Here is an 18,250-nt window from a genome sequence, read left to right as displayed (position 1 = left end):
TCTAAGGAAATTTTTCTTAAGTCAAGAAAGTTTTCCTTAAATCCAGGAAGTTTTTCTTAAATGTAGAAAATGGTTACCATGAACTAAAATCACCCTAAAATCTAGAAAAAATGCCCTTAAAATTAGAAATTATTTTCTGAAAAATAGAAAGGCAAACGAAAATAATAAAATATATTGGCAACACCTTTTCTAAAAATGAGTGCCCTAACCCTAAAATTAAGCTAACCCTAAATAATAGAAACATTTCCTAAAAAGTAGAAAGTTTTTCTAAAAAATAGGAATAGTTGTTTTCACATGCTCTGGCACACCAAAATGTTCAATGCCAGAACTTGTCAGCTGCCGGCCAGCTGTACTCGTGGCGCAGACCGTTAAAGCACTTGGTTAGCAATCGAATCGACGCGGGTTCGAGTCCCAGAGCAAAATTTTTTAACTTTTTTTTTTAATGTTATTTTATTTTTTTAAATTTATTTTATTTTATTTTTATTTGTTTTTTTACTTTTTTTTATTCCTTTTTTTATTGATGGCAAGCAGTAAACTAAAAATAATTAGGTTTATATTCAGTTATTTACTATATACTACACATTATATAAATTGCGTTAGCATAAATATATACATATGTATATACGTATGTAAATAAGTAAAACGCGAATGGTCAAAATTATGCAATTAGTATTCAAATGTGTTGTCCGCTTCACCCTTTACATACATTGCTCGGTTTGCCACAGCAAGTTTAAGTGCTACAATGGCCCAGTATGTAGGCCATTCGCTCCTCGCGCGGGAGACCCGGGTTCGATTTTCACGACGGACAAGTAAAAAATTGTAAGTTTTTTTCATGAACATAAAATATTAACTAATCATAATTTCTACATTCCCAATCTTCCGCAGTCCCGTAGTCCACATTTACAACCACATTTGGCTTTGGTTAGATAAGAAATCCAAGCGCAAATACATAATAATAAATACATAACCTTTAACATTCACAATATACAAGACCACACAACGCCTGCATATGTATATAGGGAGGAGTACATAATATAAACGTATATACAAAAAAAAATCATGATTGAACATGTTTTTTTGTTTTGTTTTTAATTTCTATTTTTTAGGAAAATTTCCTACTTTTTAGAAATTTTTGCCCTTAAATTTAGTAAAATTACCCTAAAATTTAGAAATATGACGTCAAAAAAAATCAAAAATATAGAAAAATGTGACCCTAAAATTTAGGGCGAGCTTGTCTTGAAGACAAAAGTAGGGCGATTTCCTTGACTTTAGGGTTAATTTTATTTTGAGTGTAGGAATTTAATGCAACGAAATTCGGGAGCAAGTTTCCTTTGAGATAGATTTTCCAAATATTTTGTATAGCTAAAAAGAAATACAAAGTATCAAAAATAATATTATACTATATAATTATTTTTTCCTGAATATCTAATATAATATAATTATAATATCTAATATCTGCACAATTTTTAAAATGCCAGATAATAATTATTACATAATAATAATATAATAAAAAGTAATAACAGGAACTCCTATGTCATTTATTCCATCACAATAATTTCAAAGATAAATGCTGGTATCCAAATGTTAATATTAGTGTATCCTTGGATAAATAATAATAAATATCCATTGAATTTTACTGTACTGCGAGGCACTTAGAGACTCTGGGAAAACAGCTGGGAAATGTCTTTTATGTAAGCTGCTTACCCCGCTCCCTCCCTCCACCCCCTCCTTATGTGTCCCCTTGACCCCCTTGGGAGTCACGTTCATACGTCATATTGAAAAGGAAAAGAACAAATGTATCGTGTATGATTTCTAATCAAATATATCATGTGTTCCATCGCCCTGCCAGGGAAATTGTGTTTGCACTTTTCTTTCCCCTGTGTTTACTCCGGTTTTTTTTGTTCTCCTTTTCCCTAATTCTTTTCGTTTTTTTTTTTGGTTTTTTGTTTGTGATGCGAGGTGATTAATAATATTTCCATGTTTGGCGTTTCATCTGCAGGTATGACGGAGGAAATAACCGGCGATTGGAGCTATTACGTGTATATATCGCTGACGTTGGTTCCAGTCTATTTGGCATTTCGGCTCATTAAGTCACTGGGCTGGCAGCTCTTCGTCAACAACTGAGCAAACATCTGAAGCTGAAGCTGAAACTGAACTGAACTGAAGTTGCAGCCGTCATCAGGAGGGAGACGAGAAATCCGTCGAGGAAAAGTCGAACAGCCAAAGCCGAAGAGGTGCGTAGTCACTTGAGGTTGCCAGTCAGAAGCGGTCGAGTGTCGAAAGTCGAGTGTCGATAGTGGATAGTGGAGTGCCAAACATTCAAAGTTGCAAGTTACCAGCAAAAAAAAAAAACAAAAAATCAAAAGAGACACGAAAACAGAAGTGGTGACTACCCTTCGCTTGGAGTTAGTGATATAAGCACCACAGGAAAACCTAGTTACCATTGCAGAAAAATAATATAGAGGAAAATGAGAAAATTTTAACCCAAAAGTTAACCTTAGGTTAAAACATAGATTAAAATCAACCGTTTTCTCGTTCCTTTGTTAAATTTAAAGTAGAGTTAGCAATATAAGCACCACAGGATTTCATTAAAAGCAGGAAAGCAGGAGCATGTGAGAAATGGTTAACATAAAAGTTAACCTCAGGTTAAAGCAAAGATTAAAATTATATTTTTTTTTCGTTCCTTTGTTAAATTTAAAGTAGAATAAAACCTTAAATCTTTCTTTAAGGCGGACAGGCGGACGAGAAAACGGACCTTATCTTAAGTCCTTTTTTTTAAATAAACATTTAGGAAATTTTAACAGAAACAAGATTTTATTATTTTTAAAGATTCATTGCCATTGTCATTTTCACTGTTCGCTCCTATAATTTAAAAAGATTTAAGCCATAGCTCAAGTAATAAATTTCTTTGGTTTCTCTTGTGCTGCGAACTGTTGGCCATAGCGATATTTTTGCGCAGGCAGAAGAGCATCGTCGAATATCTTGGCGGCAAACAATAATTCGTGGCAAACTATTTAAATATGCTTAACGTAGTCTTTGCTTTTCCCTTTGCAGCGTGATATCAATGTGTATATATTTTGTAAAAATGCAATAAATGGAAAGCTAAAGGACTAGAAAGCGGCAGAGGAGAGAGTGATAAACAGGGGTCCCAGCAGCTGCCAGGACTGCCAGGATTGCCAGAATCGTGTTGTGCGAGCCGAGTTGTTGCTGCTGCTGGCTGGCCAGAAAGGAGTAAACAAAAGGCGAGGCGATGCAAAGCAATCAACGTCATAAGCAGGAGCAGCAGCAGGACCAGCAACAGCAACAGAAACAGAAACACAGACCGGAACAGGACCACCACGACCACCGTGGACGGAGTTATTGTGGTGGCACCGCCAAGCAGCCTCAGCCGCCGCCGCAGCTGCATCAGTATCCACTATAGGGACACCAGCCAACCAGCCAACCAGCCAACCAGCCAGTCAGTCACCCACCACATCCCGAATCCCCGTATTCCTCGCCAACAAGAGGAGCCCGGCAACACGGCAACGGCAGGAGCAAAAGCCAAAGCAAAACAACTCTCGCTTTGAGGACCTCAAGAAAACCAATTTACATATTTAAGCTTTGGGCAAACGTAGAGCGGAGGAGGAGCAATCAATAGGAGCTGGGAAAAACGAGTGGGCGCCTCCGGGAAGAAGAATCAAGAAGGAAAAACCAACCACCAACCAGCACCGACTAGACCACATCGCCGAATCAAAGGCCAGTTAGCTGCGACACCTTAGCCTACACCGCCAGAATGCGACTGCCATATCGAAATAAGAAGGTCACCCTGTGGGTGCTCTTCGGCATCATCGTCATCACCATGTTCCTATTCAAATTCACCGAGCTGCGGCCCACATGCCTCTTCAAGGTGGACGCCTCCAACGAGCTGGCCTCCCAAATGGTTCGCGTTGAGGTATGTACCCCCAAATCGAACACAATCTGTTTGCCTCACACCCATTCACATCCTCACATCCTTCACATCCATCCTCATACCCATTCTGGGGAAAAAAGGCAAAGGAAAAAGCACACATAGTCACACCCCGGAACATCTACATCCTTTGCCCAAGGTGCGTCGCAAAAATGTAGGGATTGCGGATGTGTAAAAATATTTAAATTTAATCAAGTGGTAAAAGGGGCTGCAAAAGCGTGCCAGCAATCAGGTCCTGACAGATTCTAGGCTTGCCTCATTCGATAATCTATTTTTGATTCCGAAATCAGTTAGATATTGAAGACTTTCAATCGCAGCCTAATGGTTTATTTAAATTTGTGCCGCGAAACGGAGTTTATCCTTGAAATTTGCAGAAGGAAGATGTCTTTTTTAGATTTTGTTAAAGAAATTGTGGGAATACTTGTAGAAATATATAATAAATATCATTAATTTTATAGCTCTATTATTGATATAACTATATTTTGAATATCTCTTAAGTTTGATAGAAATTCAAAGCTTTGTTTAGATATTCAAAGGCTATATTTTTGTGACGCACTGTGGTCACCACTCCGCTCGTGCTGACCAAGCCAAACAAAAACATTTGCAATGATAAATCAAAGGAAAAAAATCATGGGAGTAGAACCGAATCCGAAGCTGGATAACTAATTTCATGTTGGCTGAGCACAGATGAAAATCCTGCCGCCCCCCGGAAAACACCGACCGCACACGCAAAACCAAAGCAAAAGTCATTGAGGGAATTTAACTGGTTATCGGATGACCGAACACTATTTTGTAAACATTAGTCGAGACCAAAATGGTCTCGTTGGAGTTGAAATGGGAATGGGGGCTTGGGGGGAATCCATTGATTAGCATTGGGAATATCGAAGGCGGAGGTCATAAGCAGCTTAGGGGGGCAGGAGATGACTCCACACAAGAAAGACAATGCGTCCGAGATGTGTGTGCCGAGATACGAGATGGCCAAATCATTTCCACAGAGCATTAACACATCCTTGGTTTTAGCCATGAAAGGGGCTTTAATTCCGGGAATTTTGCGGTCCCAATTATACGAAATGTGGAGCCATGACTTAATTCGGCTATCATGCTATCATGCAGCTTCCAAATGCATAATTATTAGGATAGGACCAATGGATTTATATTGCATTGCATTAAATCGAACACAGCAGCATATCATCTTATTTAATGGGCACAACGACAATGTTGTGCCAAAGCAAATATAAATATAAATATAAATTAATGCAAATGCAAATGATCCTGTGTATATGGGTAATTAGGGAAGGAGGTAAAAGTGGGAGATTTTTGTGGCTAAATATGGAAAATGCGAAGCCCTGGCTTAAATTGCCATCGGGCCAAATCAAATCGTGGTTTAATTAACCCAGGCCAATTGGTTGGCATGCAGCAGCGGCAGCCGAAACCAAATTAATCCATTGATTAAATTGGTTATCGCTCAACCAAATAGTTAATTCCTAGAACAAAGCGCCTCGAACAATGGATTTCAATTTCATGGTCTTCAATTAGGCATGCATATGAGCAGCAAAAGTGATGAATAATTTATTTCTAGAGAAGCAAATATGAAATGTGAATTTAATCAAATAATTTAAACTAACTTCCTTATCATTTCTTATAATAAATCCCAGTTGTTTTTTATTTATCAAATCAAACATTTCGATTAGATAAAAAGTAAAGCCATGCCACACTATCACTCTCCTAATTGAATGCTTATGAGTTACGGAAACCGATCGATTTTCCATTAGCTGGGTAGTGGAGTTTTCTACACGCTGTTTGCCTTTGATAAGGTTTCAATTTATCACTGGATTTAGGCTAGAGAAAGATAAGGCTGCAGAACCTTTCGGTGGGGAGCTCCCTCCATATGGAAAGCTAGAATCTATTTTTAGTAATGCCCATCACCTGTCGCCACCACTTTTTATTTCTTCTGACGCTAATGCCCACGACGGCGTTAACACCTGCGCTTACTCAACCATCAAGCCATCACCCACAATCCCTCGGTTCACGATTCCCAGCTCTCCCACTCACCACCATCATTATAATAATAATAATAATAATAATCATCATCATCATGGCCATCACCACGAGCCATGTCATTTATTTTGCGCCTGCAACTTTTCTCTAATTTTATTTTTTTGTCTCCACCCACATTGCCGTCGCGGATACGGATGCGAAACCCCGGACACGAAATACGGACACGGATACGGACACGGTTACGGTTACGGAATACGGACACGTTCAGAAATACCTCACAGATGACAATCAACGCGTTTATTCATACAACCGTGAGATGCCATTAATATTCATAGGCGGCGTGCCCAGATCTGGGACGACTTTGATGCGCGCCATGCTGGATGCCCATCCCGATGTGCGGTAAGTCCTGCCCGGAAGCCCCTTGGTTGTCCCGATTCTGAATCCTGGGTTCCCCCGTAACCGGATAATACCCTTTCACCGTTCCACCGGCAACTGTTCGATTTGATTGTTTGCCACAATGCGCGTTCTGCGGGGGAATGCTACAGCTCCACTTCCTCTTACTCCTCCTCTCTTCCGGGAGGAGTCGAGGAGATGTCTTGCACATATCGGATATCACAGCCGATTTATTGGTTTGACATTGAGCACAGGAAGGGTTGTGCAGCTATATGTCCAAGTATAAATACATAACATTTTATGTATTTATAATAACTAAATGTGTATTATTCTATCTATTAATCTTAAATTAAGTAATTCAACCATATCACGAATCCTTGAATTGCCTTCATGCCGTCGTTTTATTGAAATGCTCTCGAAATCATTGCTGTCAATTCAATTAACATTTAATTTTCACCGAAGGAAATCCAATTTAAAGTTTCCCTTTTGTCACTTTGCCTGCCAGAGGTCCTCTTTCTTCCTTCCTTCGAGCTGTTGAGCACTCTGGCGCATATCGCATATCCTTTTTATTAGCACATTTACAGCATAATATATTTAATCATTTCGCACTTTTTTTTATCCAATTTTAAGTTTCAAATGTCAAACAGAGTGACTGCAATTTTCTTGGAAGAATTTTCTCATTTTTTCTGACAATGCAAGAAAAAGTTAGTCGAGAAGAACTGTTTTTTTTTTTTTTTTGTATGTGAGTTGTTGAAAAATTTTACTCATATCGCATATCACAAACAATTTATTCGATTGCTTTTCAGCGGATCTTCTTTTGTTTTTATTGTGTAAATAAACCTAAACTTATTTTAGTTAAGTTTATTAAAGCTAGCCAACCATCGCAAAAAATATTTTAATGTTTATTCTTATGTTCCGGTTTTTTATATTTATTTATTTATTTTCAACCTTTATACGCTAAAAGTATTTCCAGTTTTTTGTTTTTTTGTTTTTAAAATCCCTTAACCAGAGAAATCTGCTAACCAAATTTCGCACTTCCTTTAAGTATAATCAAACATTTGCCGATGCCTTAAAAAAACATTCCAATTCCAAATAATTTCCTCTTCCGTTTTTCGGGGGACCTTTTCTGCTGCTTTTTGCCCTGCCATAAAGTGTATTTCCAGTCCGCTCTATGGGGAAAATGTTGTAAATTTTAATATATACATTTTTTGGGTGGTGCTGTGTGTTCTGTGTCCAACTCCCCAATTTCAATCTACCAATCTGCCACCTCCCAGGACCAACCTACAACCAGCAACCCAATTCGATATATTCCGTTTCGCCCTTTGGCAATTTTAATATTTTTTTACGGTTGGTCCTGCGCCGCCTCCATTTGCGTATCTGTTTCTGTTTCGGTTTCGGTTTCTGTTTCTGTTTTTGGTTCTGGTTTTATCTTCCTGCCTTTTACCTTCTGGCAGCTGCGATATATTATAATTTCTTAAGTTTCCCTTACGCATGAGTAATTAGCCACGAAATTTGCGCAATCTGAAAATGAGAAATGGCTGAGGACGAAGACCGAAAAAAGGCTTCAATCTTTTTTGTAAGCCCCTTATTTTATTAACAATTTGCCTTTCTGCCGGTCCCATTTCCAGACCATTTCGCTCCATCCTGTCCCATCGCATCCGTGGCCTATCCTGCGTCCTGTATCCTGGAGCCAGGATCCTGACATCAGCCAGCCAGCCAGGCAGGGTCGCTTTTTCTGATGGCTGCACAGCGCAATTTCCGCTATTTAAAAACCGACTTCCCTTTCCCTCAAGGATCTCACGGATTTTAGTTACAGAATAGGTCCTCGTCCTTTGTTCGCCTTTGCAGGACCCCGAAAACGAAAACGTGGGCGGTGCAAAGTGTAAAACTTTCCTAAGCGTATGTGGAGTAGGTCACCCTCGTTCCTCACTTCCCCCTCCTCCCTCCTCCTGGTTTCCAGATTAAATCTGGTTTAGTATTTGTAGCATTTAGCATTTGGACTTGGCATCAACTAATTGAGTCTGGGTAAGCCCCGAAACAATTTTGTGGGATTTGCATGGCGGCATAGGGATAGGGATACGGATACGGATAGAGGGGAATCCCCACCGAGGTGGAGGGCTCTCATGGTGCGAGGTGCGAACAAATGTAATTGGTTGGGGCCAGATAAAGTTGTGACCCCGATTTAGATGGTGCAAAATAGGTGACTCCGTGTTGTTGGGCCATTAAACTGCGGGCTTAAAGAAATCTCTTTGGGAAAAGTATTTCTTTTTTTATAACTCACTGAACATGTGTTTGCAAGGAATGTCTTCTAAAGAGATAATACTTTCTGATCTAAGAAATATACAAATTTAAACTAATTTTTACTAGTTCCTTGCAAACACGAAGGTTACCATTAACTGTAGCTGATAACAAAACTAATTAACAAATAGATAATAAGAGATGATAAGAATTGAGTTACAACTTAAAAACATTTACAGTGTAGTTACGATTAGTTGACAAGAAAACATATGGCTCATGTTGACTGTTCCAATGAGTTCAATATTTTTGTAAAGTTAATTAGTAGGGCAGTGTTCAATTAATGTTATTGTAGATTAAATATGAAAAAATATAGCTTTTAATAGACTGTACAAATGGATTTGGCCTAATTGTTGGTAATACAGTGTTCTAATTTAATAATTATTTCTCTTTTAATTATGTCAAATATGCCCAAATATTTTGACATTTAATGGTTTTGTACCAAGACTAATTTAGTTAGTTCTGATCATAACACGAAATATTTCGTTAATAAACATTGTAATTTAATAATTATTTCTCTTTTAATTATGTCAAATATACCCAAATATTTTGACATTTAATGGTTTTGTACCAAGACTAATTTAGTTAGTTCTGATCATAACACGAAATATTTCGTTAATAAACATTGTAATTATTTTCGATTTATTTTTTTTGTGTAATAAATGTGTATTTTTTATTACCAGTCACAAAAAACTAGTAAAATCTGTTAATTACTTAATGACTTCAACATTCAATAAAATGTAAGAACATTAAGCAATTAGTTTAATACTGCTCACATCAGTCGTAATTCAATTCCTTTTACAGCAGTTGCTCTTGGTTTTGTTTCAAAGTACTTTTGCTGAAGGAACAAAAAAACTTAAATCAACTTTGATTACTGACCCAAAGCCCTTTTCAATTGGCTCAACAAAAAAAAAAAGAAAAATAGTTGAATATACAAGGCTTTGATCGACATTGATTACTTTCCTCCGGGTCATGGGTTCGGGTTCGAGTTCGAGTTCGAGTTCCTTTTTTCAATTTTTTTCAATTGCCGTTTGCCTTGCACTGCAGTGTGGGATATTTATGATAATTTACGCAATCAGGCAGTAATTTTTTGTGTGTGCTCTGAACTTGATTACGGTGCGCTGCCGGTGGAAAATTCTAGAACGGCAAACGGCAAACGCCAAACGAATCGTTTGAAGCCCTTCATAGTTCAGTGGTTTCTGCAGTCCTGCAGCCAAAAGGGAAATCGGAGGGGGCAGAACAAAATGGGGAGTTATGCAGCAGACATGGAATCGCGACGGGGCTCCAATCCCACTGGAGGGGAAACCAAAGAGCTAACAGCGGATGGTATACCATTTCGTTTTGTCGATTGCATTAAGAGGAGGAGTGGGAGGAGTGGGAGGAGTAGGAGGTGGAGCGCACATCACATGTTGCCCGGCAATGCCAAAATGGCATATTGGGGTGCCACTCTATTAACTAGAATGCTAAACTTATAAACTTTCATTAAAGGAGCTATTGTTTTGTCTTAGTTTTCTACATCTCTGGATAGATAGTTAAGACATTTCTAATTTCTTAAATACATAAAACATTTTATTGTACTATTCCAAGTCTCGAAATAAATTCGGTATTTTTTTAAATGATTAAACAAATTAATTTGCGATTATAAAAATATCATCAGATCAAAAACATCCACGTTATTAATAATTTACTTTCTTTATAATGTAGCTATATGATATTTAAAGATTTTAAGAAAGAATATTCTAAATGGTTTATCCACTAATACAAAATTTAGTCTTCATTTTTTTATTTGGATAGATAGATCAGAGATTTATAGTATCTTAAAATAAATAAATAAAAATATAAATAAATTCCGTATTTTTTTTATATAAATAATAATGGTATAAATTTATTTACAATTAGAAAAATAAATCCGATTAAAAACATCCACGTTTTTAAATAATTTACTTTGTTATTATATTATTACAATATAATTAGATTATTTTTAAATATTTTAAGAAACAAATTCTCATGCTATTAAAAAGTGGAAATTACATAATTTCAAACACATTGGTTTCTAAAAAGTTTGTCATACTTTCCGTTACCGAAAACCGCGATTCAAAAGCACGGAGGACATAAAATTTCTAACCGCGTTGGATGCACCCTATCCACGTGAACAGAAGCTGCCCCGCAGCCAGTACTAACCCACCGCTTTGTGTATTCTCATCCGTATTTTTTGGGATCCTTGCAGCTGCGGGCAGGAAACCCGCGTCATTCCACGCATCCTGCAATTGCGCTCGCACTGGCTGAAGTCCGAGAAGGAGTCGCTCCGCCTGCAGGAGGCCGGCATCACCAAAGAGGTCATGAACAGTGCCATCGCGCAGTTCTGTCTGGAAATCATCGCCAAGCACGGCGAGCCGGCGCCGCGCTTATGCAACAAGGATCCGCTGACGCTGAAAATGGGCTCCTATGTCATCGAGCTATTTCCGAACGTAAGCACCCGCAGCGATACAATTTCCCCATTCCTTTGCATCCCTTACATCCTGCCATCCAACCATCTAACCGACACACTGAGAGCATAAAAAACATAACAATATCGGTTATGCAATGCCATTTTCATTTACCATATCTTGTATAAAAACCATCTACTCGGTTGTCACAGAAATCAGTTTCAAAGGGTGGCTTTTGATCTAAAAGAAAAGCCATAGAAAAGCAAAAAGTATTTTATTAAACACCTCAAAGGTGTCTTGACAACCAATTTCTTATCACAGGGATTTAAAATAGGCTTTGCTTTAACATGATATATTTAATAATGGGTACTTTGCTAACAGCGTTATTTAATGTTTTACTTTAAATGTAAAGTATCTTAACATTTTTAAAATGTTGGTTTAAAAAATGACTCGTTATTTTATTATTTAATTTTTATACAAAGTACAGAAATCTGCTTATACACATGCTTAATTGCCCAAAAACTTTTAATGAACATTATTAAAAATTAAAAAAATATATATATACATATAAAAAATGTTATTAATATTTTTTCTCGTGCACCTCACCTGTTTTCTGGTTGTTACAGGCTAAATTCCTATTCATGGTGCGCGACGGACGGGCGACAGTTCATTCGATTATATCGCGCAAGGTGACAATCACCGGCTTCGATTTGAGCAGCTACCGGCAGTGCATGCAGAAGTGGAACCACGCCATCGAGGTGATGCACGAGCAGTGCCGGGACATCGGCAAGGACCGCTGCATGATGGTGAGTCCCGGGCAACTGGGCAACTGGGCAACTGGGCAACTGGGCAACTGGGCAACTGGGCAACTGGGCAACTGGGCACCTGGCCACCTGGCCACCCATCTCGCCACCCTTACCAATCAATGATGATTAACTTGGTCGGGGTGCTGCAGTGTGGCACAGGAAATTAAACGAACTGACTTTTAAATTCCATTGACGGCTGATCAAAAAAGTTCCACCTCACAACTGTCACCAGAAAATTGTATATGAAATTATTAAAAACACTTTAACGTTAGCAATTTAAACTTTTACAAAATAGTTTAATAATAGGGGAGAGGTCTGTAGGTTGAGACAGTCTGTAAGTTGAGACACTCAATTTTCTCAAAACTTTTCCACTAAAAATTTTTTTTTTTTTTTTTTTGTAGTCCTTTTTAGTGACAAAACTTTTGGGGAAAACATTATAGGCCAGGCTCTAGCCAGATTTAAGCTGTGAGAGTCGTGTACCATTTTGCACCAAAAAAGTTTTTGTCTACTTTTTCAAAATTCCATTTAAAATTAATAACGTCCTTAATATATTTTTAAAATAAATAACAATGATGTTAAAATAATTTTATTTATTCGTAGTCCCATTACTATTATTATTAAAATCATTATTATTTATTTTAAAATACTTCTATTTGTTGTTTCCAAAAGAGACCTATTAATCAAATTTATTTACCATCTCCACACAGGTCTACTACGAACAGCTGGTCCTGCATCCCGAAGAGTGGATGCGAAAGATACTGAAATTCCTGGACGTGCCATGGAACGATGCGGTGCTGCACCACGAGGAGTTCATCAACAAGCCCAACGGTGTGCCCCTCTCCAAGTGAGTCGCAGTCCTTAGCCCAGAGAGGAATACGCATAACTTAAATTAAATCCATTCGCAGGGTGGAGCGCTCGTCGGACCAGGTGATCAAGCCCGTTAATCTGGAGGCGATGTCCAAGTGGGTCGGCCAGATACCCGGCGACGTGGTGCGCGATATGGCCGACATAGCGCCCATGCTGTCCGTGCTCGGCTACGATCCGTACGCGAATCCGCCGGACTATGGTAAGCCAGATGCATGGGTGCAGGACAACACGTCGAAGGTAAGGTGCAACCCGCCGGTTCCTGAATGCAAAACAAACTCGAAACTCGAAACACTCCGAATCAGCTACTTTTCACGTTACCACTTCATCGCACATCCCAAAAACCCCTTTCCCAGCACATCAGTGATGCCTAAATTCAGTTTTAAAAGAGTTTATAATTTTATTTTGAACTTATCATTAGTATATTGCATGTAAATGTGTTATTATTTTGTTTGTTTATCTAAATTAATTCATTCATAAATAAAAAACACAGTAGAACTTTCCGCATATTACTTATAACCAGAATTTAATATATTTCTAATATTTAGAATTAATTTAGGCGTCTTTCAATATGAACTTATATGAACTTCAGGATGTATTAAGATTACAGTTTGCCAAGTGTTTCCAACTAAAATGATTACATTTTCAATTTAGGGCTCTTAAGGGACACACACTTCCAAAGGCATCACTGTCAAGCACAGGCAATTTCACTTCATCCCTATTACACCACCACCTACACCACCACCCACTAGAAACCCCTTTTTGTGTCCTTTGTTTTTGTTGCTTGTCATTTTCCCAGGCTCTTGTTATCTTTCACCTTTTCCTTCGGCTCTGCCTTTCCCATTCCCGTTGCCTGTGTCATTGGCATATTTTGCACTTCCCTGCATATTCCCCCCCCCATATATCCCGTATACAGTATATCACCACCCCCTCCCCTTACAGCACAAATTCCGCCCCACTTACATCACACATTGTGCAACTTTTTTTTTCATCCTTCTACTCGATTTCGTTCTGTATGTGCGATTTGTGTTTTGCTTGTTTGTTTTGTGTTTTGCACTTTGCCTTCTCGTTTGTTGGTTGCACCTAGCGATTTTTCTTTTTGCCCTTTTTTTCCGTTTTGTTTTGTATTATTCTTTTTTCAGCTACTTTGATTCATATATGCATGTTGGTTGGGGTTACAAAGCCATGGAACTGAAAGGAATATCATTGATCACGATGATGATGGGGATTTGATGGTCGCTTGGTGGCGCCATCTATGGGCGATGGCATGCACATTGTGCGCCAAAGGGCGAAAAAACTATTTGTAGTGCCTTGTTGGGTTTATTATTCTTATTTTTTATTCGAATCTCCGGAAATATATGGGTAAATATGAATTTAATCGAAATATAGTAGTCTATCGAGGGCCAGGCGAAAAAGTAGTGCACTTTTTCATACCTCAAAGGTGCGAGCTATCGGAAAATATTTAATTTCATTATTTATTTAGCACTTTCCGCTGAAATATTTAACCAATCAATGTTTTTGCACACATTTTTATTAAATTTGACATTTATTGTCTTGTTTTTTTTACCACCAAGGGGTTTTAAAAAGTTGATTTCATTATTTATTTATCAGGTTCCCAAAGGAAATTTATGTTTTCGACAACATTATTCTATGTAATAGGTTTGATAAAATAATTATACATTTTTTTTCTGCTACCTTTAAGCTTTAAATAGAGTCTGATGATAAAGGTTTTTATCTAAATTAAAATTTATTTTAGTTTTTTTCTAAAAGTACGTTTTATTAGGGCTTTAATGTTAAAATTTAATTTATATTCACCTCTTGCCTTTTGCTATTTCAGTAGAATGTAATTAGTATTCATAAAGTGGTCAAAGGATTCGAGGCGCTTCCTAGTTACTTCCTTTTAAGTCAGTGATTACTGGGCCAACGGAATTTTCAACTAACGTTTAATTGAAAATTTCGGTTTCCTTGGCCATTTATACTGACCTTTCACCCCGTGTCCTCTCCTATTTTTTCCCTTTTTTTCTGCCGTCAGCAGCTGCTATCTCTGTTTGCAAGTGCATCCTGCTGAGTTATGTCCGGCGCAGCGACGCGTTAAATTAGCTGCTAATTAATTAGTCCACTCCTCGTTACTCCGCGCCACTCGACTCGAGTGGCGTTGAGTTAACTCAACTTAAGTTATCTCCGCGCCGATTTTATCCTACTTTTTTATCCTCCTGCATATATTTGTTTGTTCTGGGAGTATCTCATAAATTGTGGATTTTAATACAAAATTAAGTGGTACGCCGCTGATCTTTTTACACCTCTCACATTTTTAGCTGATCTTGAGGTTTAAATAAATTAAAAATTCAGTCTTTTTGTTTTTTTTTATAGATTTTTAGATATATTTTCTTTGTGTTCCTCAACCAAATAAATTAGTTAAATAAGAAGTAAAAATTCCTAAGCAAGCGGAATTTTTTTTTACAATTTGTATAACATAATATTTTACAACTTTATTTTATTAATTTATGAAATGTTAGTTAATTTTTCCCCTTGGTAGCTAAAAAGTACTATTAAATTAATATTTATGATTTCTTTTTTTTTTAATTACATTTTATTTATTTATTTTCCTTTACTTATCTTTCCTATTTCTGCCACAATTTAAATGATGACATCTTTATACTCATGTTTGTTTTTTTTTTTAATTTTTTTAAATATACAATTTAAAGTGTCTCGTAAATTAAAGTGGGGATGTAAAAAAAAACGGGCAATTTTCACTCGATTTGCTACACCTTGGTTGGGCAATTTTTTATGCTTTTTATGCCAGTGGTTTGCGTTTGACGATGTCCCCGATTTTTGTGCGTTTTTATTGGCCTGTCACAGGGGCACTTTCTGTTTGACAGTTGCAATTGCAATGTTTCCGCGCTGCTGCCTGTCGAGGGGGCGGTGGGCGGCAGTTGCGAAGGGGGCGTGGCCGGGGCATGATGGCATAAATGGCAATTTATACATGCATGCCACCGGCAGACAGGACGGAGGACGAAGGAATGCCGGGGTTCCGGAGCCGGACAAAGTTAAGTCAACTTTCGCAATCCCCGCCAGCTCGACAGGCATCCGATCCCACACCAATCCAATCCGACTCCTTTTTTCCCTGATGCCTGATGGCACACCGGTCAGTTATCCCATTTCCCATTCCCCGGGACGCCTCGCCACGCAACGTGCCACGCAATTAATATCAATTGAAAGTCCGCCAATTTCATTATATTCCTTAATTTATGTTAATGGCAAATATTTTAATTAATTGACGGCTTTGCATGCCATTCCCTTCCCTTTAGAACCGAACCGAACCATCCGCTTATATCGAGAGAGGTGTCTGCAAACATTAAATATTTTAAACATATTTGCATATTTAATATTTATGCAAAAATTAAAAAGCGAACGGCAGTTGCAGTGGGAAAATTAAAATCAAATAATGAAACGTTAATACCCTGAGGTCGAAAAAGGGAAACGGGAAAATGGGAAAAGCGGAGGGCGAGACAGAAAATACTAAGGAGTCAAACGGGAAAACCAACCGCACAAAGAAAGAAAATGTTGTGAAAATTACTACGTTTTCTGCGGGTGCGTTTGCATAGCCAAAGATAAACAGAAATCAAATGGAAATCTAAAATATTTAACAAGGAGAGGAATGAATTTGAATTGTTTGTCCAGAGGAAAAGGCAAGAAAAACTAGAAGGCAGCGCAGAAAAATCATTAAAAGTAATTAGTTGCTAAGACATCTGCAAAGAAAAACTAACTAAGAAACTAATTACATTTTATAACCCAAAAAGTTTACTTTTCACAATGGATAAACGTTTTGATAATTGTTTTTCGGATCACATAATTGTGGAAAAATAGCAGACTTATCTAATAGAACATAAACAGGAATTTACTATGGTTTTTTTCCAAAGAGATGTAATATATTTATATATTTATATTGATTTCAGGGCAGATTTTTTGTTTCATACATTTTGAATACCCAATTTTCATTCATTTGTTTGGCTCTATTACTTATAAGATTATTCCCATTATTAATTAATTTACCTGTTTCTAGGAACTATACATTAAATATTAAATTATTCAGAGGGGTCCTTAAATAATACATAAAAATAAATGAAATAGAGAACTATTTTTCTTTCGCTTTAATTTGCAAACTGCGACGTCGCAAAGTTGAACACCAAACTGTTGTGCTCAAAGTTTTCGCTTTGACTGGCACTCAAACGATGTTTTAATGTTTTGCAGCCAAAAAGGGGCAGATGTTTGCATATGCTGTATAGAGGGGGCATGCTAGGCTATGCTACTGCAACCAGCAGCAACATCAGCGGCAACACAGCAGCAACATCGGCCGTAATGAGGCGGCCATCAGCCATCAGCAACAGCTGCAATTGCAAGGGAAATGGGAAATGGGAAATGGCCGCAGTTTATGCCACACATATATGCTTTGTTTACACGCACAAGTGCGCCCATTATGAGTGGTTTAATGTTTAATTTGAATACGCATTTGGCTTTGTCTACTTTCAGCTAAAGGCCAATCGAATGCTGTGGGAGAGTAAGGCGAAGGAAGTGCTGCAGATGTCGTCCAGCGAGGATGACGACTTTAAAGCGGTCATCAACAATAGCAACAATAAGGATAACAACAATAATCAGTACACAATCAATAAAATGATACCAGAACAGCAACACAGCAGACAGCATGTACAGCATGCACAGCGGCAACATGTACAGCAGCAACATCTGCAACAGCAGCAGCAGCAGCAGCAACAACAGGAGCAACACGAGCGACATGAGGAGGAGATCGAGGCGGAAAGGGAAAAAGAAAGGGAAACGGAACCGGATCGAGAACAACAATTGTTGCATCAAAAGCCAAAGGATGTCATTACGATAAAGCAGCTGCCATTAGCCAGCAGCAACAACAACAACCAGAACAACGAGGACCCCATGGCGGATACATGATATCCGCACATACCCATAAGACTGCCGCGTGGCAAGCATTGAACCTGGGAGACTTGGCTGCCGATAAGAAGGATAACGACAAGGATAACGATAACTGTTGCTGCTGCTGCTGCCGGAAAACCCAATTTTAAATTGTATTAGCTGAGACATTTACATGCTCGATATTATGTATTTGTATTAATGCTTCTTAAAGTTACCAAAAAAAAAAAAACAAACAGACAAACAAAACAAAAGTAGTTCAACATCTACAGAACGTTTCGTGACGAAAAGACTTAAAGTTGCAGGGAGAAATGCCAATTTAATAGCCACCCATAATAGCTCCCCCCATAATCGTTTAATTTATGCCTTAATATCTCTTAAATGGATTTACCTTAATGCGGGCTGGGCGTTGAATTATTAAATTTATTGTGCAATGAATTACTTTCATTCGTCGGCCCATGCATGCGGTCATTACAATATCTACTACCTTAATTACCAGCTAATCGAATTCAACTGATAAGCTACTTAATTGAACAATTGCATTATTATAATTTAGTCAGAGCTTTGACTTAATGCGATTT

At 37.9% G+C, this 18,250-nt stretch overlaps 2 protein-coding genes across 4 annotated transcripts; both read left to right on the top strand.

Annotated features, from left to right (window-relative positions):
* Positions 1-2,001: 2,001 nt before the first annotated feature.
* Positions 2,002-3,194, top strand: LOC123002742 (uncharacterized). Its single transcript, XM_044393342.2, has 2 exons — positions 2,002-2,234; positions 3,055-3,194. Exon 1 carries the CDS (start codon positions 2,002-2,004, stop codon positions 2,122-2,124), a length of 123 nt encoding a protein of 40 aa, XP_044249277.1. The 3' UTR covers positions 2,125-2,234; positions 3,055-3,194.
* A 578-nt stretch (positions 3,195-3,772) lies between these two features.
* On the top strand, positions 3,773-17,905 carry Tpst (tyrosylprotein sulfotransferase). Of its 3 annotated transcripts, none has more exons than XM_017155283.3 (7): positions 3,773-3,931; positions 6,213-6,343; positions 10,860-11,100; positions 11,685-11,864; positions 12,572-12,708; positions 12,770-12,968; positions 17,259-17,905. In XM_017155283.3, exons 1-7 carry the CDS (start codon positions 3,773-3,775, stop codon positions 17,688-17,690), a joined length of 1,479 nt encoding a protein of 492 aa, XP_017010772.2. In that variant the 3' UTR covers positions 17,691-17,905. The 3 variants fall into 3 exon arrangements, with proteins under 3 accessions (XP_017010772.2, XP_017010773.1, XP_070074811.1); XM_017155284.3 differs by having other exon boundaries at positions 12,770-12,930; positions 17,259-17,438; XM_070218710.1 differs by lacking the exon at positions 17,259-17,905 and adding an exon at positions 13,871-13,938 and having other exon boundaries at positions 12,770-12,930.
* The last annotated feature ends 345 nt before the right edge of the window (positions 17,906-18,250 follow it).

Source organism: Drosophila takahashii, chromosome X, assembly GCF_030179915.1.
Source record: "Drosophila takahashii strain IR98-3 E-12201 chromosome X, DtakHiC1v2, whole genome shotgun sequence".
NCBI classification, from domain to species: domain Eukaryota; kingdom Metazoa; phylum Arthropoda; class Insecta; order Diptera; family Drosophilidae; genus Drosophila; species Drosophila takahashii.
This window is presented reverse-complemented; position numbering and strand designations above follow the sequence as displayed.